This window comes from Aotus nancymaae, unplaced genomic scaffold, assembly GCF_030222135.1.
Source record: "Aotus nancymaae isolate 86718 unplaced genomic scaffold, 86718_ANA_hifiasm-v0.15.2.pri h1tg000006l, whole genome shotgun sequence".
Classification (NCBI taxonomy): domain Eukaryota; kingdom Metazoa; phylum Chordata; class Mammalia; order Primates; family Aotidae; genus Aotus; species Aotus nancymaae.
Genome location: NW_026988417.1, coordinates 96221572 through 96238654, shown reverse-complemented (window position 1 = coordinate 96238654; position 17083 = coordinate 96221572). Strand labels below are relative to the sequence as shown.

Sequence of the window (17083 nt, the reverse complement as noted above, 5' to 3'; positions counted from 1 at the left end):
TGATCACAGTACTTATTGATGATAAAATGCAGGACAATGGCATAGGCAAGGAGTGCTTCCTGTAGGCTTTCTGAGGAAGGAAAGAGCCCTAGTATACTGCATATTCAGGAGAATTTTGGAGCAAAGTTTCTGTCCTCAAACTACAGAGTTACATAACCCTATAGGCTGTCTCATAAAAGGGATCTGAAGAGATGGCGAGCATAGCATTTAAAAAATATTATTTACTTTTGTAAATTCTGGTAAAATATATATAACAAAATTTACCATTTTAGCTATTTTTTTAATTCATTTTTTATTTTAATAGGTTTTTAGGGAGTAGGTGGTGTTTGGTTATGTGAATAAGTTCTTTAGTGGTGATTTCTGAGACTGTTGCACCCATTAGTACACTGTACCCAAAGTGTAGTCTTTTATCCCTCATCCCCCCCAACCCTTTCCCCCCGAGTCTCCAAAGTCCAGTGTATCATTCTTGTGCCTTTGCTTCCTCATAGCTTAGCTCCCACTTATGAGTGAGAATATACAATGTTTGGTTTTCCATTCCTGAGTTACTTCACTTAGAATAATAGTCTCCACTTCCATCCAGGTTGCTGTGAATGCCATTAATTCATTCCTTTTTATGGCCTAGTAGTATTCTATGCTTTATACAAACCATGTTTTCTTTATCCACTTTTTGATTGATGGGCATTTGGGCTGGTTCCATATTTTTGCAATTGCAAATTGTGCTGCTATAAACTTGCCTGTGCAAGTATCTTTTTTATATGACTTCTTTTCCTCTGAGTAGATACCTAGTAGTAGTGGGATTGCTGGATCAAACAGTAGATCTACTTTTAGTTCTTTAAGGAATCTCCACACTGTTTTCCATAGAGGTTGTACTAGTTTACATTCCCGCCAATAGTGTAAAAGTGTTCCCTTTTACCACATCCACTCCTACATCTATTATTTTTGATATCTTGATTATAGCCATTCTTGCAGGAGTGAGATGGTATTGTATTGTGGTTTTGATATGCATTTCCCTGATAATTAGTGATGTTGAGCATTTTTTCATATGCTTGTTGGCCATTTGTATATCTTCTTTTCAGAATTGTCTATTTGTGTCCTTAGCCCCCTTATGGATGGGACTGTTTTTTTCTTGCTGATTTGTTTGAGTTCTTTCTAGATTCTGGATATTAGCCCTTTGTTGGATGTATAGATCATGAAGATTTTCTTCCCCTCTATGGGTTCTCTGTTATTTCTGCTGATTATTTCTTTTGCTGTGCAGAAGCATTTTAGTGTTTTGCAACCATCACCACCATCCATCACCAGAACTTTTCTCATCATGAAAAACAGAAACTTTGAATCTATTAAATAATAGCTCCCCATTTTCCCCTCCCACATCCTCTGGGGAAAATGCTATTTTATTTTCTATCTCTATTAATTTAACTACTCCAAGTACCTGATATTAGTGGAATCACACAGTGTTTGTCCTTCTGTGACTGGTTTTTTTCACTTAGAATAATGTCTTCAGGGTTCATCCATATGGTAACGTGTTAGAATTTCATTGCTTCTTAAAGCTGAATGATAGCCTGTTTATACCACATTTTGTTTTGCTAACTGTTCATTCAGCAGTAGAAATTTGGTTTACTTCCACTTCTTGGCTATTGTTAGTAATGTTGCAATGAATGTGGGTATACAAATATCTCTTAAAGAGATCCTGCTTCCAATTTTTTTCTGGCATATACCCAGAAGTAGAATTGCTGGGTTATAAGCTAATTCTGTTTTTGATTTTTTTGAGGAATCATTAAACTCTCTACCACAACACCAGCACCGTTTTATATTCCCAGTAGCAGTGCACAAGGGTTTCAATCTCTGTGTCCTCCCTGTCAACACTCGTTATTTTCTTTTTTTTTTTTATAGTAGTCAACCTAATGATTATGAGGTGGTATCTTATTTTGGTTCTGATTTGCATTTCTCTAATGATTAGTGATGCTGAACATCTTTTCATGTCCTTATTGACCATTTGTCTATCCTCTTTGGAGAAATGTCTATTCAAATCCTTTGTGCATTTTAAATTAGGTTGTTTATGTTTTTGCTATTTAGTTTTAGGAGTTTTCTGTACTCTGGAGATGAAACCTCCGTCAGATAGGTGATTTGCAAATATTTTCTTACATTTTATGTTTTGCATTTTTACTATATCAATAGTGTTCTTTGATGTACAGAGTTTTTAATTTTGATGAATTCCAAGTTGTCTATTTCTTCTTTGGTGTCGGTGCTTTTTGTGTCATAACCAAGAAATCATAGCCAAATCTAATGTGATGAAGCTTTTCCCCTATATTTCCTGTTTGGTTTTTTTTATTTTTTGTTTTTTTGCTTTTGTTTTTGTTTGTTTGTTTGTTTTTTGAGACAGAGTCTTGCTGTGTTGCCCAGGCTGGAGTGAAGTGTCATGATCTTGGCTCACTGCAACCTCCAACCCCCAGGTTCAAGCAATTCTCCTGCCTTAGCCTCCTAAGTAGCTGGGATTATAGGTGCCCCCCACCACACCTGGCTAATTTTTGTATTTTTAGTAGAGACAGGGTTTTGCCACGTATGCCAAGGCTGGTCTCAAAACTCCTGACCTCAGGTGATCTACCCGCCTCAGCCTCCCAAAGTGCTAGGATTACAGGTGTGAGCCACCATGCCCCCTTTATTCTCTTTTATGAGTTTTATAATTTTTAGCTCTTTTGTTTAGGTCTTTAATCTAGTTTGAGTTAATTGTTGTATATAGGGTTAGGTGGCAAAGGTTTTCAGCTTCTTTCTTTTGCATGTAAATACCCAATTTTCCCAGCATGATTTGTTGAAAATACTGTTCTTTTCCCATTGAATGCTCTTGACAGCCTTGTTAAAAATCACTTGACCATATATTATTTCTGGGCTGTATTCCCTTGGTCTGTATTTCTCTCTTTATGCTAGTACCACACTGTTTGATTATTGTAGCTTTGTAGTAAGTTTTGAAGTCAAGAAGTGTGAGTCCTCCAACTTTGTTATCTTTCAAAGTTGTTTTGACTATTTGGGGTCTCTTGAGATTCTCTGTGGATTTTAGGATGAATTGTTTTTTCCTGCACAAAAATGTTATGAAACTTTGTTGGGGATTGCATTGAACCTGTAGATTGCTTTGGGTAGTACTGACAGCAATGTTAATTCTTCTAATCCATGAACATGGGATGTCTTTACAGATATTTGCCGCCTTTAGTTTCTTTCATCAGTGTTTTATAGTTTTCACTGTAGAATTAATTCACCTTGTTTACATTAATCCCTAAGAATATTTTTTAATGCTAATGTAAGTGGAATTTTTTTCTTAATTTTGTTTTTGGATTATTCACTGTTTTTGTATCAAAACACAGCTGATTTTTGTGTGTTGACTGACTCCTCCTACTTTGCTGAATTGCAAAGTTTTAAGTGTTTTCATAACTCCCAGGATATTTTCCCTGTGACAGATTGTTTCCAAGTTGAAAGATGAAATAATCCTAATAGAGAAAGAACGCACAGACCTTCAACTGCACATGGCGAGAACGGATTGGTGGTGTGAAAACCTTGGCATGTGGAAAGCCTCCATCACCAGTGGAGAGGTAGGTTTGACTGCTTTTCCTCTTAATTTATTTTAAAAGTTTGGCTTTATTAGAAAAGATTTTATCCTGAAGAATGAAGATTGAGGGTAGAAGGCTTATGCTCATTTTTTTAAACCATATTTGTCCTACCTTCCTTCCCCCGTAATTTTTACTCCAGTTCACTCATGACTGGGAACTGTACAAAGCTGCTTGATATAGATCTGATCTCACTCCACTTCAAACAGCAAGTTTTTTCTGTTCCCTGGAATTTGAAAGCAGTTTCAATGTCCTTGAATTGCCAATTTATTTTTCCATTGAGGGTTGAAATAAAATGGAAAGCACTTTTTGAATCTTGAAGATGAAAAACTATAAATGTAAGTGCATTTGATTGTTTCATCCTGCTGACTTCAATTGCTTAAATTTCAGTATCTCTAAAATCCTCAGTGAATATGTTTTCTTTGAATTATTTTGCTGTTTTTTGAAGGATATGGGATAAGAGTTTGTAGAATATACTGTATCCCTTTACATTTGTCTATAAAAATAATTTCATGTATGTACCTATGCAACAATCCTGCATGATCTGCACATATACCCCAGAACCTAAAGTACAATAAAATAATAATAATAATTTCATTTAGGAGGAAAGATGCTTACAGGCATTTACATTATTACTGTTGACAGCTTTCTTCTCCCCTGCCCTACTGTCTGTCAACTGGAAACCTGGAGGTGAAAGTCATATAGTGTGGTCATTTACATAGCCACATTATATGCAGATAACAAGGTCTGAGCAAGAGAGTGCTTTTTTGTCCTCATCAGTATTTCATATGGCTTATCTTTGTTCTTCCCTGCCTTTCCCTCAAGCCAGTGGCTTGACACTCTTACAGGGATTGGAAGAGGGTCAAAATTCACAACCTTAAATTTATCTCTAGATTAAATAGCCAAATAAAGCATGTTCTCCAAGACCTACCCTGAAAGGACACGGTACGTGAGAGCCTAACCAAGTGCCTTCTGTATGTCTTCGGCACTTGCTGGCACTCCCATTAAGCTAAGCTGCTGGACAGTATACATTTCTCCATGGACGGTAGCGAGCAGTGGATCAGGGAAGGTCATGCCCAACCCTGGACTCCGATATAGAAACCCTTGGCAACTGCAGATAGTTAACATTTGGGTGGACGTATAGGAAGGTAGTGGGCTCAGGGGAATGTATTGGCAAAAGCTGCTACAAGAGGCTATTGGGGGAAAGAATACAAATTCTGTTACCTCCTCAGTTTTGCTCAGAGCTGGCCCTGACACTTCACAGTGCATTAAAATCATCTTCCAAAGGCAAATATTACAGGAGGCAGAAAGGTAAGGAAGGAATGGAAACTATCACAAGGCACTGTGCTCTGGCAGTCAGTTGCTACTAAGGAGCTTGCTGAGGTACTGTGTTCGTTGAAAAGGTAGTGGAAGTGGGAAAGGGGCACCTGACATCTTGAGCTCGCAAAACAGTCCCAGGAAGATGTAGAAGATGTGTTTTCATGGAGCTGGATTTGCCTGGATTCTGTGCTAGCTGCCTCATCAGAGGTGTTGTCCTAGGAAAGTCAGGTACCCTGTCTGTGCCTCTACTTCCCTGTCCTTACAGTGGGGTAATAATCCTGCCTCCCAGGGTGGGTGCTCAGTAAACCTCTCCTTTCTTCCCCTTGCCTTTCTTATGACTCTTTCTCTCTAATTCAATTTATTATGCTAATTCAAGCTCAAATTCAATGTATTTTCTATTTTTTTCTCTTCTTATGTTAAGTATAGTAATGTTGGGAAAAGCAGCAAAGGAGAAAGGAGTTACAGAGTGTCTACATAAATTGCTTATGAGTAACACATAAACAAGGAACAACAAACCGTGGAAGGCCGCAGGAGGCCTCTGAGGATGAAGGCCCCTTCATGCCTCATGTTCTGGTGCAGAGTGACCTAGACTTTGTTACCATAAACATTGTGCTCAAGGATGTAAAACCCCTTCATAGCATTATGACATAGCCAGACTTGTAGGCTCCTTGTAAGGCCTGTGTTCTGTCCGCTGCACATAGGTAATAGGCTAAAGATAACCACCAGTTCTTTTTTTGTGAAACTCCCAAACTGCCACTGTTATCAATCCTTAAAATGATACACCAGTTCCATCTCAATGATTCATTTCCGGTTCACTAATTCACTCCACCATCACGTCACCTTCTCCCTACCATCACGCCACCCCACACTGTGGATCAAAGTAATTGTAACCAATAAATAGTGTGGATGATCAGAGTTTGGGGCCTTGACTGCCTCCTCCAAAGTAATGAGTGATAGCCCCCTGTCTCACTATCTCTCTTAATCTGTCTTTTTCTCATTCCTTTTTCCCACTGGACACAGGGTACCCATGGGTGATGTAGGGCTGGTTCCCTACATCATAGTAGTGGCCTCTTCTGGATTATGGGTGGGGTGTGTGTATGTGTGTGTGTGTGTGTGTGTGTGTGTATGTGTGTGTGTGTGTTAGAGAGAGAGAGAGAGAGAGAGAGAGAGATCCTTCTCCGAGAGAGTTTCTGATGTTTTTGATGCCTGTTTGCTTGCTGTTAATTTGTCAAAGTAACACAGGATGAGCCTGCTGTATTAGTTTTCTTTTGCTGTGAAATACATTTCATACTAGAAGCAACACCCATTTATTGATCACACCTCTGTAGGTCTGGAGTCTAGCACAGGATGTATTGGCTCCCTGCTGGTTATATCACAAGGCTGAAATCAGTATGTTTCCCAGACTAAGATCTTGTCTAGAGACTCAGTAAAACCCACTTCCCAGCTTATTCTGATTGTTGGCAGAATTCAGTTCCTTTGGTCATAGAACTGAGGTCTCTGTTTTCTTGCTGGCTTCCTTCTTGGTATTTGAATCTTTCTAACTTCCTTTTGTACTACTGGCTAGCAAAAACTCTCTGCTTTTAGGTTAGGCCAACCCAGGAAATACCCCTATTTTAAGGTCTGCTGTGCCATATAACGTAACTTAGTTGCTACTATAAAATCCATAATTCTCACAGTTCTAGGGATCCTGCAGGGTACACCAGGGGGAGGGAAACCTCCTTAGGGGGACACTTAGAAATCTTCCTTCCACATTCACTCTCCATGCTTTTTGTAAGTATGGATTTTGATGTTTTCCCCAAGGTTACAGAAGAGAATGGTGAGCAATTGCCATGTTACTTTGTCATGGTAAGCCTACAAGAAGTTGGAGGAGTTGAAACTAAGAACTGGACAGTCCCCAGAAGGCTCAGCGAGTTTCAGAATTTACACCGGAAACTCAGTGAGGTATGAATACTCATGAACGCAGGATTCTAGAATTACTGCAGGAGAGCTTGTTTCAGGTTTTGCACATAAAAAGACTGATTAATCATCTTCCTTTGCTGTTGATACTAGCACAGTGGCATTTTCATCCTGACATTTGGAAATTTACTCACAGATCAAACCATCTAGTCTAGCCTAAGTCCATCATGACAGATAGTTGCCTGATTTTCACTGTAAATTGCCAGAGAGCAGGAGAGCTGGAAGACACCTAAGGATCATCTAGGTCTCTCAGGACTGGCAGCTTCAAAATCAGCTGCCTGTTGTGATCCATTGATGGTAGTGAAATCGATTGTGAGTTGCAGCAGTAGAAAGAACCAACTGCATTAGATTCTGTCACATATACAAGGGAGGCAGTAAGGTGCAGTGCTTGGAGCACAGCCTCTAGAACTAGACTGCTCAGCTCTGAATCCCAGCTCTACCCTTCATGGCTGTGTGACCTGAGACACATGGATGGATGGATGGATATTTTTTGAGATGGAGTCTTGCTCTGTTGCCCAGGCTGGAGTGCAATAGTGCAATCCCAGGTCACTGCAACCTCTGCCTCCCAGGTTCAAGCGATTCTCCTGCCTTAGCCTCCTGAGTAGCTAGGATTACAGGTGTGCACCACCACATCCGGCTAATTTTCATATTTTTAGTAGAGATGGGGTTTCATCATGTTGGCCAGGCTGGTATTGAACTCCTGACCTCAGGTGATCCATGCACCTTGGCCTCCCAAAGTGCTGGGATTACAGGTGTGAGCCACTGCACGTGGCCTGACCTGGCATTTATCACTCACTTGATTTTTGCCTGTTTTTCCTTATTGGTGAAATCAAATACTAACAGTGGCTGCCTTACTGGGTTGTTCGGAGAATGAAGGGAATATGTGTATATAAAACATTTAGAAGAATGTGTGACACATATAGTAAACTTCATTGTGTTTTTGGTAGTAGCAGTACTAGTAATGAGCATTATTTCATAGAACTTTTGTTTCAGTTTTATTTGTGTATATGTATATATGCATGTGAATTATGGATTGCAATGTAGCATACATTTCCTATTGTGGGTTTTGGTTAAAATGTTTGAAAGCCACTAATCTAAATCTTTTGTTTGACAGATGAGGGAAACTGATCCAAGAGCTTAACTGACTTGTCATAGGACATGTATATAGTGACCAAATCAAGATTATTAATAGAATCTTACTTTTAGATTATTCTTCCTGCTTTTCCTGAGGAATTGCCATCTTCTCTAATTCTCCTGCTACTATGGGTCGTTGCCTTTTTCCCCAGCAGTGAACAGTTTTTCAGTTATTTCTACTTGAATTTGTGTCCATTTCCATTTTTCTCCTGCTTAGCATGAACTGATACTAGTGAAACTATAACTGTCAAGTGGTCCAGCTGCTTGCTGCTTGTAGAAAGAAACCATCATAATAATAACAAGAACAATATGTGATAAAAAGAAAAGAAAGCAAGATTTTATTATCCATGCTAGCAAAGGGTGGAGTGGGCAAAATTATTTCTAAAAATGTCCACCCTCAGCCAATCATGGTGGCTTACACTCGTAATCCCAGCACTTTGGGAGGCTGAGATGGGCGGAACATTTGAGCCAGGCCAACATAGTGAAACCCTGTCTCTACTGAAAATACAAAAAATTAGTTGGGCATGGTGGTGCACACCTGTTGTCCCAGCTTTTCAAGAGGCTGGGGCTAAACAATCACTTAAACCCAGGAGGTGGAGGTTGCAGTGAGCCAAGATCACGCCACGCCACTCCACTCCAGCCTTGGCGACAGAGCGAGACTCCATCTCAAAAAATAAAAATAAAAATTTCTACCCTTCAATTATAGAGGGAACGCAGGAGATTTTAAAGAGAGGGTTTGGAATGCAGAAGAGGTAGCGGGACTAGGAGGTGTCAGGTGGCATGACCTGCTCTTATGGCTCGTCTTGAATTATAGTTACGTCTGGCGAAGCGGCTGGCACCATTGTGGCCAGAGGTGTCTGGTCCATATTAGGATCTGGCCCTCGAAGCTTCTAAGGAAACAGATGACCAGATAAGGAGTGTGGTGTGCACTTAACAAGCATGTGGGTAAATAAATGTGCACAAAGCATGGGAGCATGGGATGGGGAAAAAGGGAGTGGAGGTTCACAGCACATTCCCAGCCTATATTTCAAAACAAAAGGAAACACATATGCAGCTTGTCTTAAAGTTACATCTTGAGATTAAGGAGGAAGGAAAACAAAAACACGGTTTGAAGCCATACTGCTCCTTTACAAAACCTCATGGGCACCTCTCAGACTCCTCTTCTGTAAACAAAATGTGTGTTTTCTTTAACCTTGTCTCCAGAGTGATTTTTAAGCCTGTTTTCATCACTAAATACTATAATTTCTTCAACTGCTTTTTAAGGATAGTGACCAAAACTGAATGTCATGCATGCTACATTTCTCAGATGGCCTTTGGTCACCTTAACAGTGTGGAAAGCAAAAATTTATCTCAACATAACAGTGAATTTTCCCCAAAGTTGTTGAGTAAAATTGATACTACAGAAGAATGTGTTGTTTTCTCTGTGACAAACTATTGTGAAACCAGAGTTTAGTATCAAAACAGGAGGAAAAAGAGTTGAGGGAAAATTTTGAAATAAAATGTCTTTGGAAAGTAAAATTTACTTAGACAGTCAAAACAATTACATGGAAGCATTAAAAGGAACAAACATGAAAGTCCATGCCTGTCCTTTTTGTCATCTTTCCTTCTCTGTGGGCTGATGGCTGAGCTATTCCCTTACCCCTGCCCTTTCCTATGTGTGAGTTTTCCTGTTGTGAGAACCCTTCCTGTTGACAACTGTGACAGGAAGCACCTTTTTTGGAACTTAGTGATTTTAGTCTTCCCTTCTAACTCCCACTGCCTGTTTCATTTCTCTAAAATTTCATAGAACTGTTATAAGGATGAAATAATACATGCTATGCTTCTAGCACAGTGTCTGGTAGAAGGGAGGACTTAATACAGTTCATACTGTGAATCCTTTTTGTTAATCTGCAGTTTGCCACTGAGAGGCAGTAATAAGGCTGGGAGTGGTGGCTCCTGCCTGTAATCCCAGCACTTTGGGAGGGCAAGGCAGGAGGATCACTTGTATCCAGGAGTTTGAGATTGGCCTGGACAACATAGACCTCGTCTGTACAAAAAATTTAAAAATTAGCCAGGCCTGGTGGTACGTGCCTATAGTCTTAGCTACTTGGGAGGCTGAGGTGGAAGAATCGCTTGAGCCTGGGAGATCAAGGCTGCCATGAGCCATGATCACGCCACTGCACTCAGCCTGGATGACAGAGTGAGACCCTGTGTCAAAAAAAAAAGGCAGTAATAGAGCTACAACCCAAGTTTCCTTTGTTTCCATTGTTTTCTTTTGTTAACTTTCGCTCTTCACAGAGATGTTATAAACACAACACATCTAGGTGAAATACTTTCTGTGAGCCAGGTTTCCATTTGTCACATCATGTGCCACTCTGCATGGTGTGCAGATCCCACGTACCAGCCTGGCCTCGTGACTTCCCAGCACCCAGGGATCTGTAGGTTTGGGGATGTGCTTTAGCTTCTTCCATCAAAGCTTTCATTCTTCCCAATTCTTCCAGCCTGATTAAAACGGGTAGGTTTTCACCTCAGAGGAACAAGTACAGGAGGAGGATGTTTGGTTTGTTCTAATTATTTTTCTAAATCTTTTTTTAAGATTAAACTGTAACTTCAAAATACTAATGTTTTCTTTTCCCCCCCACAGTGTGTCCCTTCTTTAAAAAAAGTCCAGTTGCCTTCTCTTAGCAAGCTGCCTTTCAAATCTATAGATCAAAAGTTTATGGAAAAGTCAAAGAATCAATTAAATAAGTTTTTACAGGTAAGCAAGTGAAAAATGTGGGATATGAGAGAAAAAATTAGTTATTTGGGGTTAAACTGTCATTGTTCTGAGAGCTTGCTAGTTTGCTTTTTGTTCTCACAAGCCATGCCAGATGCTAAAAAAAAGTCTTGTTTCTTTTAATTAAAATTATATATATATACACATACATGTAAGTGTATAACTGTCTCCATTTCACAAACTGAACACACCCATTTAAGTAGCACCCATTCCGACAAACTGATTATCACGGGCAGCCCCCAGCTTCCTCCCATCACTGCAGCCCCACCAAAGGTAACTGCTGTCCTGACTTCCAGCAAGATTAGTTACAGTTGTCTTTTAATTTCATGTAAATGGAACCGTATAGTGTGGTTTCCTTCGTTTCTGACAACTTTCACTCATTACTGTCATAGGACTTGTCTATAGTGTCATCTTAGTTGTAGGTGATTCATTTTCGTTGCTGTGAGAGGTTTTCATTGTATGAATATGCTGCATTCCAAATTCATTCCATTGTTGATTAGCCACTCTGAGGCTTACACAGAGTGCTTCTGTAAACTTCTAGTACTTGTCTTTTGGCAGATATATGTCAGGCTGATGCTAGAGATTAGGATGTTTGTTTTTCATCATGGTCATAGCAGTTTTCACACTCTCCCTTTATTGCTCTACATCCTCACCGACACTTATTTTTTGTCTTCTTCTTCTTCACCATTTTGGGTGTAGTGGTATCTCATTGAGTTTTGGGTTTTTTTTTTTTTTTTAAGACAGAGTCTTGCTGTGTCGCCCAGGCTGGAGTGCAATGATGTGATCTCAGCTCACTGCAACCTCTGCTTCCAAGGTTCAAGCGATTCTCCTGCCTCAGCCTCCTAATTAGCTGGGATTACAGGCGCATGCCACCACACCTGGCTAATTGTTGTATTTTTAGTAGAGACAGGGTTTCAGCATGTTGGCCAGGCTGGTCTCGAACTCCTGACCTCGGGTGATTTGCCCGCCTCAGCCTACCAAAGTGCTGAGATTACAGGCGTGAGCCACCATGTCTGACCTCATTGTGGTTTGACTTGCATTTCCCTGATGGATAATGCTGTTGAGTACCATTCTATATGTTTACTGGCCTGTTTGGGTAGTCTTTTTGGGTGAAGTGTCTGCTAAAGTTGTGTCTACTTTTCTATTGTGCTGCTGCTCATCCTTTCCTCTTGCTTTATGGGTTTGTCTGTGTTCTGAATATGAGTTCCTTGTCAGATCTTATGTGCTACAAATATTGTCCTCCTCTCTATGGATTGCCTTTTCCTTCTCTTAATGATTTCTTTTAATGAACATATGTTCTCAATTTTAATTTAGCCCACTTTATCATTTTTTAAATTTTATTTTATGGTTAATGCTTTTTGTGCCTATTAAGAAATCTTTGCCTACTCCAAGGCCCTGAAGATACTTTCTTAATTTCCTTTAAACACTTTATTATTTTCTATCAGTCTGTTTTTAAATAATAAGGCCAGACAAAGGTATGCTATCCTCAGTAGCAACCACTGTTTTTTCTTTTGCTGCACCATCTATATTCAAAGTATAATTGTTAATCAAACCATGGAGCTTAAAGTCCTAAAGTTCTCAGAGGCATGGAACTTTGCCTTATTGCTTATGCAGTAGAAGCTAGAAATTCTGAGACTTAAAAAAAAAATGCTTTGCTTTGTATCTTTTAAAGAATTCTTTAATCTTTAAATTGGCATTGCACTTGTACATATTTATGAGGTACAGTTTGATGTTTTGATATATGTATATGTTATGATCAAATAACAGTAGTTAGCATATCCATCACCTCATGCATTTATATATATATTATATATATATATATAAAGTTTTTTTTTTTTTTTTTTTTGAGACAGACTCTGGACTCTGTTGCCCAGGCTAGAGTGCAATCACGCAATCTCAGCTCACTGCAGCGTCCGCCTCCCAAGTTCAAGCAGTTCTCCTGCCTCAACTACCCAGTAGCTGGGATTACAGGCTCACGCCACCATCCCTGGCTAATTTTGGTATTTTTAGTAGAGACAGTTTCGTCATGTTGTATAGGCAGGTCTCGAACTCCTGACATCAGGTCACCAATCTGCCTCAACCTCCCAGAGTGCTGGGATTACAGACGTGAGCCACCATGCCCAGCCACATTTATCATTTCTTTGTGGTGAGAACATTAAAAAACCTTTCTTCTAGCTCTTTTTTGATATATAATACCTTTCTGTTAACCATAGTCACCCTACTGAGCAGTAGAACACCAGAACTTATCCTCCTGTGAAATTATAACTTTCTAGCCATTGGCCAATCTCTCCTATCCTTTCTTCCCCAGTCTCTGGTAACCACTCGTCTCTACTCCTAATAGATCAGTTTGTTTTTTTTTCCCCGATTATACAGATGAGTGAGATCATGCAGTATTTGTCTTTCTGTATCTGGTTTGATAGTTGATGTCCTCCAGGTTCATTCATGTTGTTGCAATTGACAGGATTTCATTCTTTATGGCTGAAAAATACTCCATCAGGTATACCAGGGGTGTTCAATCTTTTGGCTTCCCTGGACCACAGTGGAAGAAGAATTGTCTTGAGCCACACATGAAATACACTAACACCAATAATATCTGATGAGCTTTAAAACAGAAAATCACAAAAAATTCTCATAATGTTTTAAGAAAGTTTACAGATTTGTGTTGGGCCACATGCAGCCCATAGGCTGCGGGTTGGACAAGCTTGATGTACGTATACCACGTTTTCTTCATTCATTCATCTGTTGGACGCCTAAGTTGATTCTATGTCTTGCCTCTTTATTGTGACTAGTGCTGTGGTAAACATGGGAATGCAGATCTCTCTTTGACATACTGATTTCATTTCCTTTGGATATATATCCAGTAGTGACATTGCTGGATCATTTAGCAGCTCCATTTTTAAGTTTTCGAAGCGCCTCCATACCACTTTTCTTAATGAATGTATTAATTTACAATCCCACCAATAGTGTACAAGGGTTCCCTTTTTTTCGTATCCTTACCAACACTTCTTTTCTTTTGTCTGGCATGAGGTGGTATCTCCTGGCTTTGATTTATAGTTCCCTGATTCGTGATGTTGATCGTTTTTTCATATACCTGCTTGCCATTTTCATGTTTTCTTTTGAAAAGTGTCTATTCAAGTCCTTTGCCCACTTTTTAATGGGATTATTGTGTTTGTGTGTTTTGCTGTTGAAATGTTTGAGTTGTTTTCCATAATAATTGAATATAATTTAAGGCCAAAGATTTACATCCATAAGGATTTCCCTATTAATAATGCTGATTATATTAACTTTGAGACTTACTGTTAATATCATACCCTGCTATTTTGTAAAATAATGTTAGAGAGTAGATTAATGAAATCAGGATGGGGGAGAATATCTTGCTCCTTCTGATCCACCATCACATACAAGTTGAACTGACCATTTAATTCTGAAAAACAAATAAGGACTGTCTGCAGGATTCAGGGACAGGGAGGGCAGTAGAGGTACTGCCCATCCCCCTTAATCTCCTTCTCAGTGGCAATGGCAGGGCCTGCCCACCTGTAGGCCAGTCTTCTGCAGGGTACAGGAATGCTGATGGTGCTCCGTGGACCCCTCGTCCCCAGCGTGGCAGTATTGGGCCCTCTCAGAGGTGATTTTTCTAGGGAGGGTCACAGTGTTTGTCAAGTCATTTGCCATCTAAACAAATAGGATGTTGCCATCATGAACCAACCCCTCTGGACTAGACCTGAACCTCCCCCCACCAACCAGCTCTGTCATCAGAGCCATAGCTGGCTCCTGAGTGTTCCATCTCCCTATGTGGCTGATAGTTCCTGTAGGTTTACTTATTCCTAAACCCAACGTCTTATATACTAGATGTGTAAATATTCTGTGATCACATTGTTAATTCTGCTGTCTTACTACACACTTGATTGTACATAAATCAGCTTGATTTATGTTCTGATTTTCTCTCTCCTAAGGCCAGGTAAGTACACGCAGAACTTTGGGAACTTTCCAATTGGAAGGCCAGTAGAAACTGTTCTATAATTATATAAACACACACTGCCTACAAAGTGGCAGCACAGAGAAATGAAACTGTTACCTGACAGGCAGTGCCACCATGTGATAACTCAGAGTTCTTTTTTTCAGCTGATGTACAAAGTCTGAACATAACCATAAAAGGGCAGTTTTACATCCATGTGTAATTTGCAAAATTTTAAGTTGGTGAAACACAGATGAGTGAAAATTGTCTTTCAAAAGTGGTAGCACCTGCGATCTGTGAGCTGTATGCAAAGAATTTTTTGGCCAGGCACAGTGGCTCACGCCTCTAATCCCAGCACTTTGGGAGGCCAAGTTGGGTGGATCACGAATGAGGTAAAGAGATCGAGACCATCCTGGCCAACATGGTGAAACCCTGTCTCTACTAAAAATACAAAAATTAGCTGGGTGTGGTGGCATGTGCCTGTAGTCCCAGCTACTTGGGAGGGTGGGCAGGAGAATTGCTTGAATCTGGGAGCTGGAGATTGCAGTGAGCTGAGATTGCACCACTGCACTGCAGCCTGGCGACAGAGTGAGACTCTGTCTCAGAAAAAAAAATTTTTTTTTTTTTGTTGCACCAAGTGGTGCAAAGTGGAGTGAGTTCCTCTGTCTGCATGGTTATCTCCCATGAGCAGAGTGATTTGGGCACTACTAGTTAACCTCGAGAGGATTGTTTGCTATTCAGATCATTAAGAATTGATCTTATATAGTTTGTTTCCGGAGAAAAGGAAGTGGTTTTAATTTCAGAAGTCTAATGAAAGTAAATTCATCACAGTCAGCTCTGCCTCGCTTGCCTTTACTTATAGTAGCACCCAGCCGCACAGATGGTTTCCTGCACTGGAGCAGTTAATCCTCTTTCTTCCACAGAATCTGCTTTCAGATGAAAGACTGTGTCAGAGTGAAGCACTTTATGCCTTCTTGAGCCCTTCTCCTGACTACCTCAAGGTTATTGATGTGCAGGGGAAAAAAAATTCTTTTTCATTATCCTCATTTTTGGAAAGACTTCCTCGCGACTTCTTCTCCCACCAGGAGGTGAGCCATCTAAAGGGTGAACCACTTTTGTAGCATATTTCAGCAGATACTAAGCTCATGCTCCTCATGGGGGGAAACCATCCCTCCATTTTCAGTTATTACGGTCACATTTTGAGGCATCTGCTTGTAATCCTGTATCTTAATTCTTCCAAGTGACTTGCAGGGGAGGACAGAGGGGTTTTGCCACTTCAGAGTTGGTAAGTGAAATGTGAGTAGGAAGTTCTGCAGGAGCCCCGCTACACAGGGGGGCTCTAGTCCTCAGGTCTGGAGAGGCAGAGTGCAGGCTGTCGTGGGAGGGTGCGGGGGGTTCATGCTGAAGGTGCAGGAGAGGAGGGTGCGTTTATGGAACAGGCTGGAGGTTGTTGGCCTGGACTGGAGGGTTTGTGCTGTGCTCTAATGGAAGATTAGGTACAGCATAGAAGTGGGGAGGGGCAAGGTTCATGCCAGGCTGAGAGTTTAAGCTGTGTTCTCAGGCATGAAGAAGCATGAGATGTTCTGAAGCAGGATAATCTGGCAGTGGTATGTGGATTAGGGAATGAATAGACAGAGCCTCCAGAGCTTTCGATCTCATGTTCTGAACCCCAGACTTCTCCCCAAAGTAGGCTGTGCACTCCTTTATGCAGCATGGAGGCACCTTGCCTGGCCTTCTAGCAAATTGCACAGGACCACCTCTGAAATGTGGTTTCTCCTCAGTCCATTGCCAAATGCCACTGCCTCTTCATCGGGGGCTGCTTCACAAGTTTGGACAGAGGAACTGACAATGAAAAGGAGCACGCTGCTCTCCTGCATTCTCAGCTGGGGCGGAAGTCAGCACGTCCCACCAAGCACACCTACGCCCGCTCAGGTTCACATATCAACCCACATCCCCCCAAGCATCTCCCACCTCTTTCCTTCATGTGTCTGTCTTTACTTGACTGGCTTACCTGTCTCACCTCGCTTTTATTCCTGAACCCCTGGAGTTGACATACAGCTCAGTCACTCTATGAAGTGACTCTAAAGGTGCTAGTGGCTTCCTCTCAGTCTTTACCTTTCTCAGCCCCTCTGAGGCGTTTGCTGTTGCTGGACTTCTGTGATGCTCTGAGTTTTTAGGGAGCTCCTCCAGCCTCTGTGACTTCCCTGTCCTTTCCTCTGCTTGCCTGATAATAAGTATCTCCCAAAGACCTGCCTGGGCCTGCACTTTAGCTCTTACTTGTATGCAGACATTGCAGTGCACGTCCTCAGCTGCCTTTCAGCACCTAATGTTTACACCTCTGTGACAGCACTTCATCCAGCTGTATCGTAA

The 17083-nt window shown here is 40.8% G+C and overlaps 1 protein-coding gene across 3 annotated transcripts in view; it reads left to right on the top strand.

Annotated features, from left to right (window-relative positions):
• Positions 1-17083, top strand: part of SNX25 (sorting nexin 25) — a 156531-nt gene that overhangs the window by 129113 nt on the left and 10335 nt on the right. For all 3 annotated transcript variants that reach the window (XM_012452846.2, XM_064369773.1, XM_064369788.1), the window contains 4 exons: positions 3447-3578; positions 6714-6854; positions 10627-10740; positions 15637-15801. In XM_012452846.2, coding sequence (XP_012308269.1) covers positions 3447-3578; positions 6714-6854; positions 10627-10740; positions 15637-15801 — 552 coding nt within the window. The remainder of the gene's footprint in view (positions 1-3446; positions 3579-6713; positions 6855-10626; positions 10741-15636; positions 15802-17083) is intronic.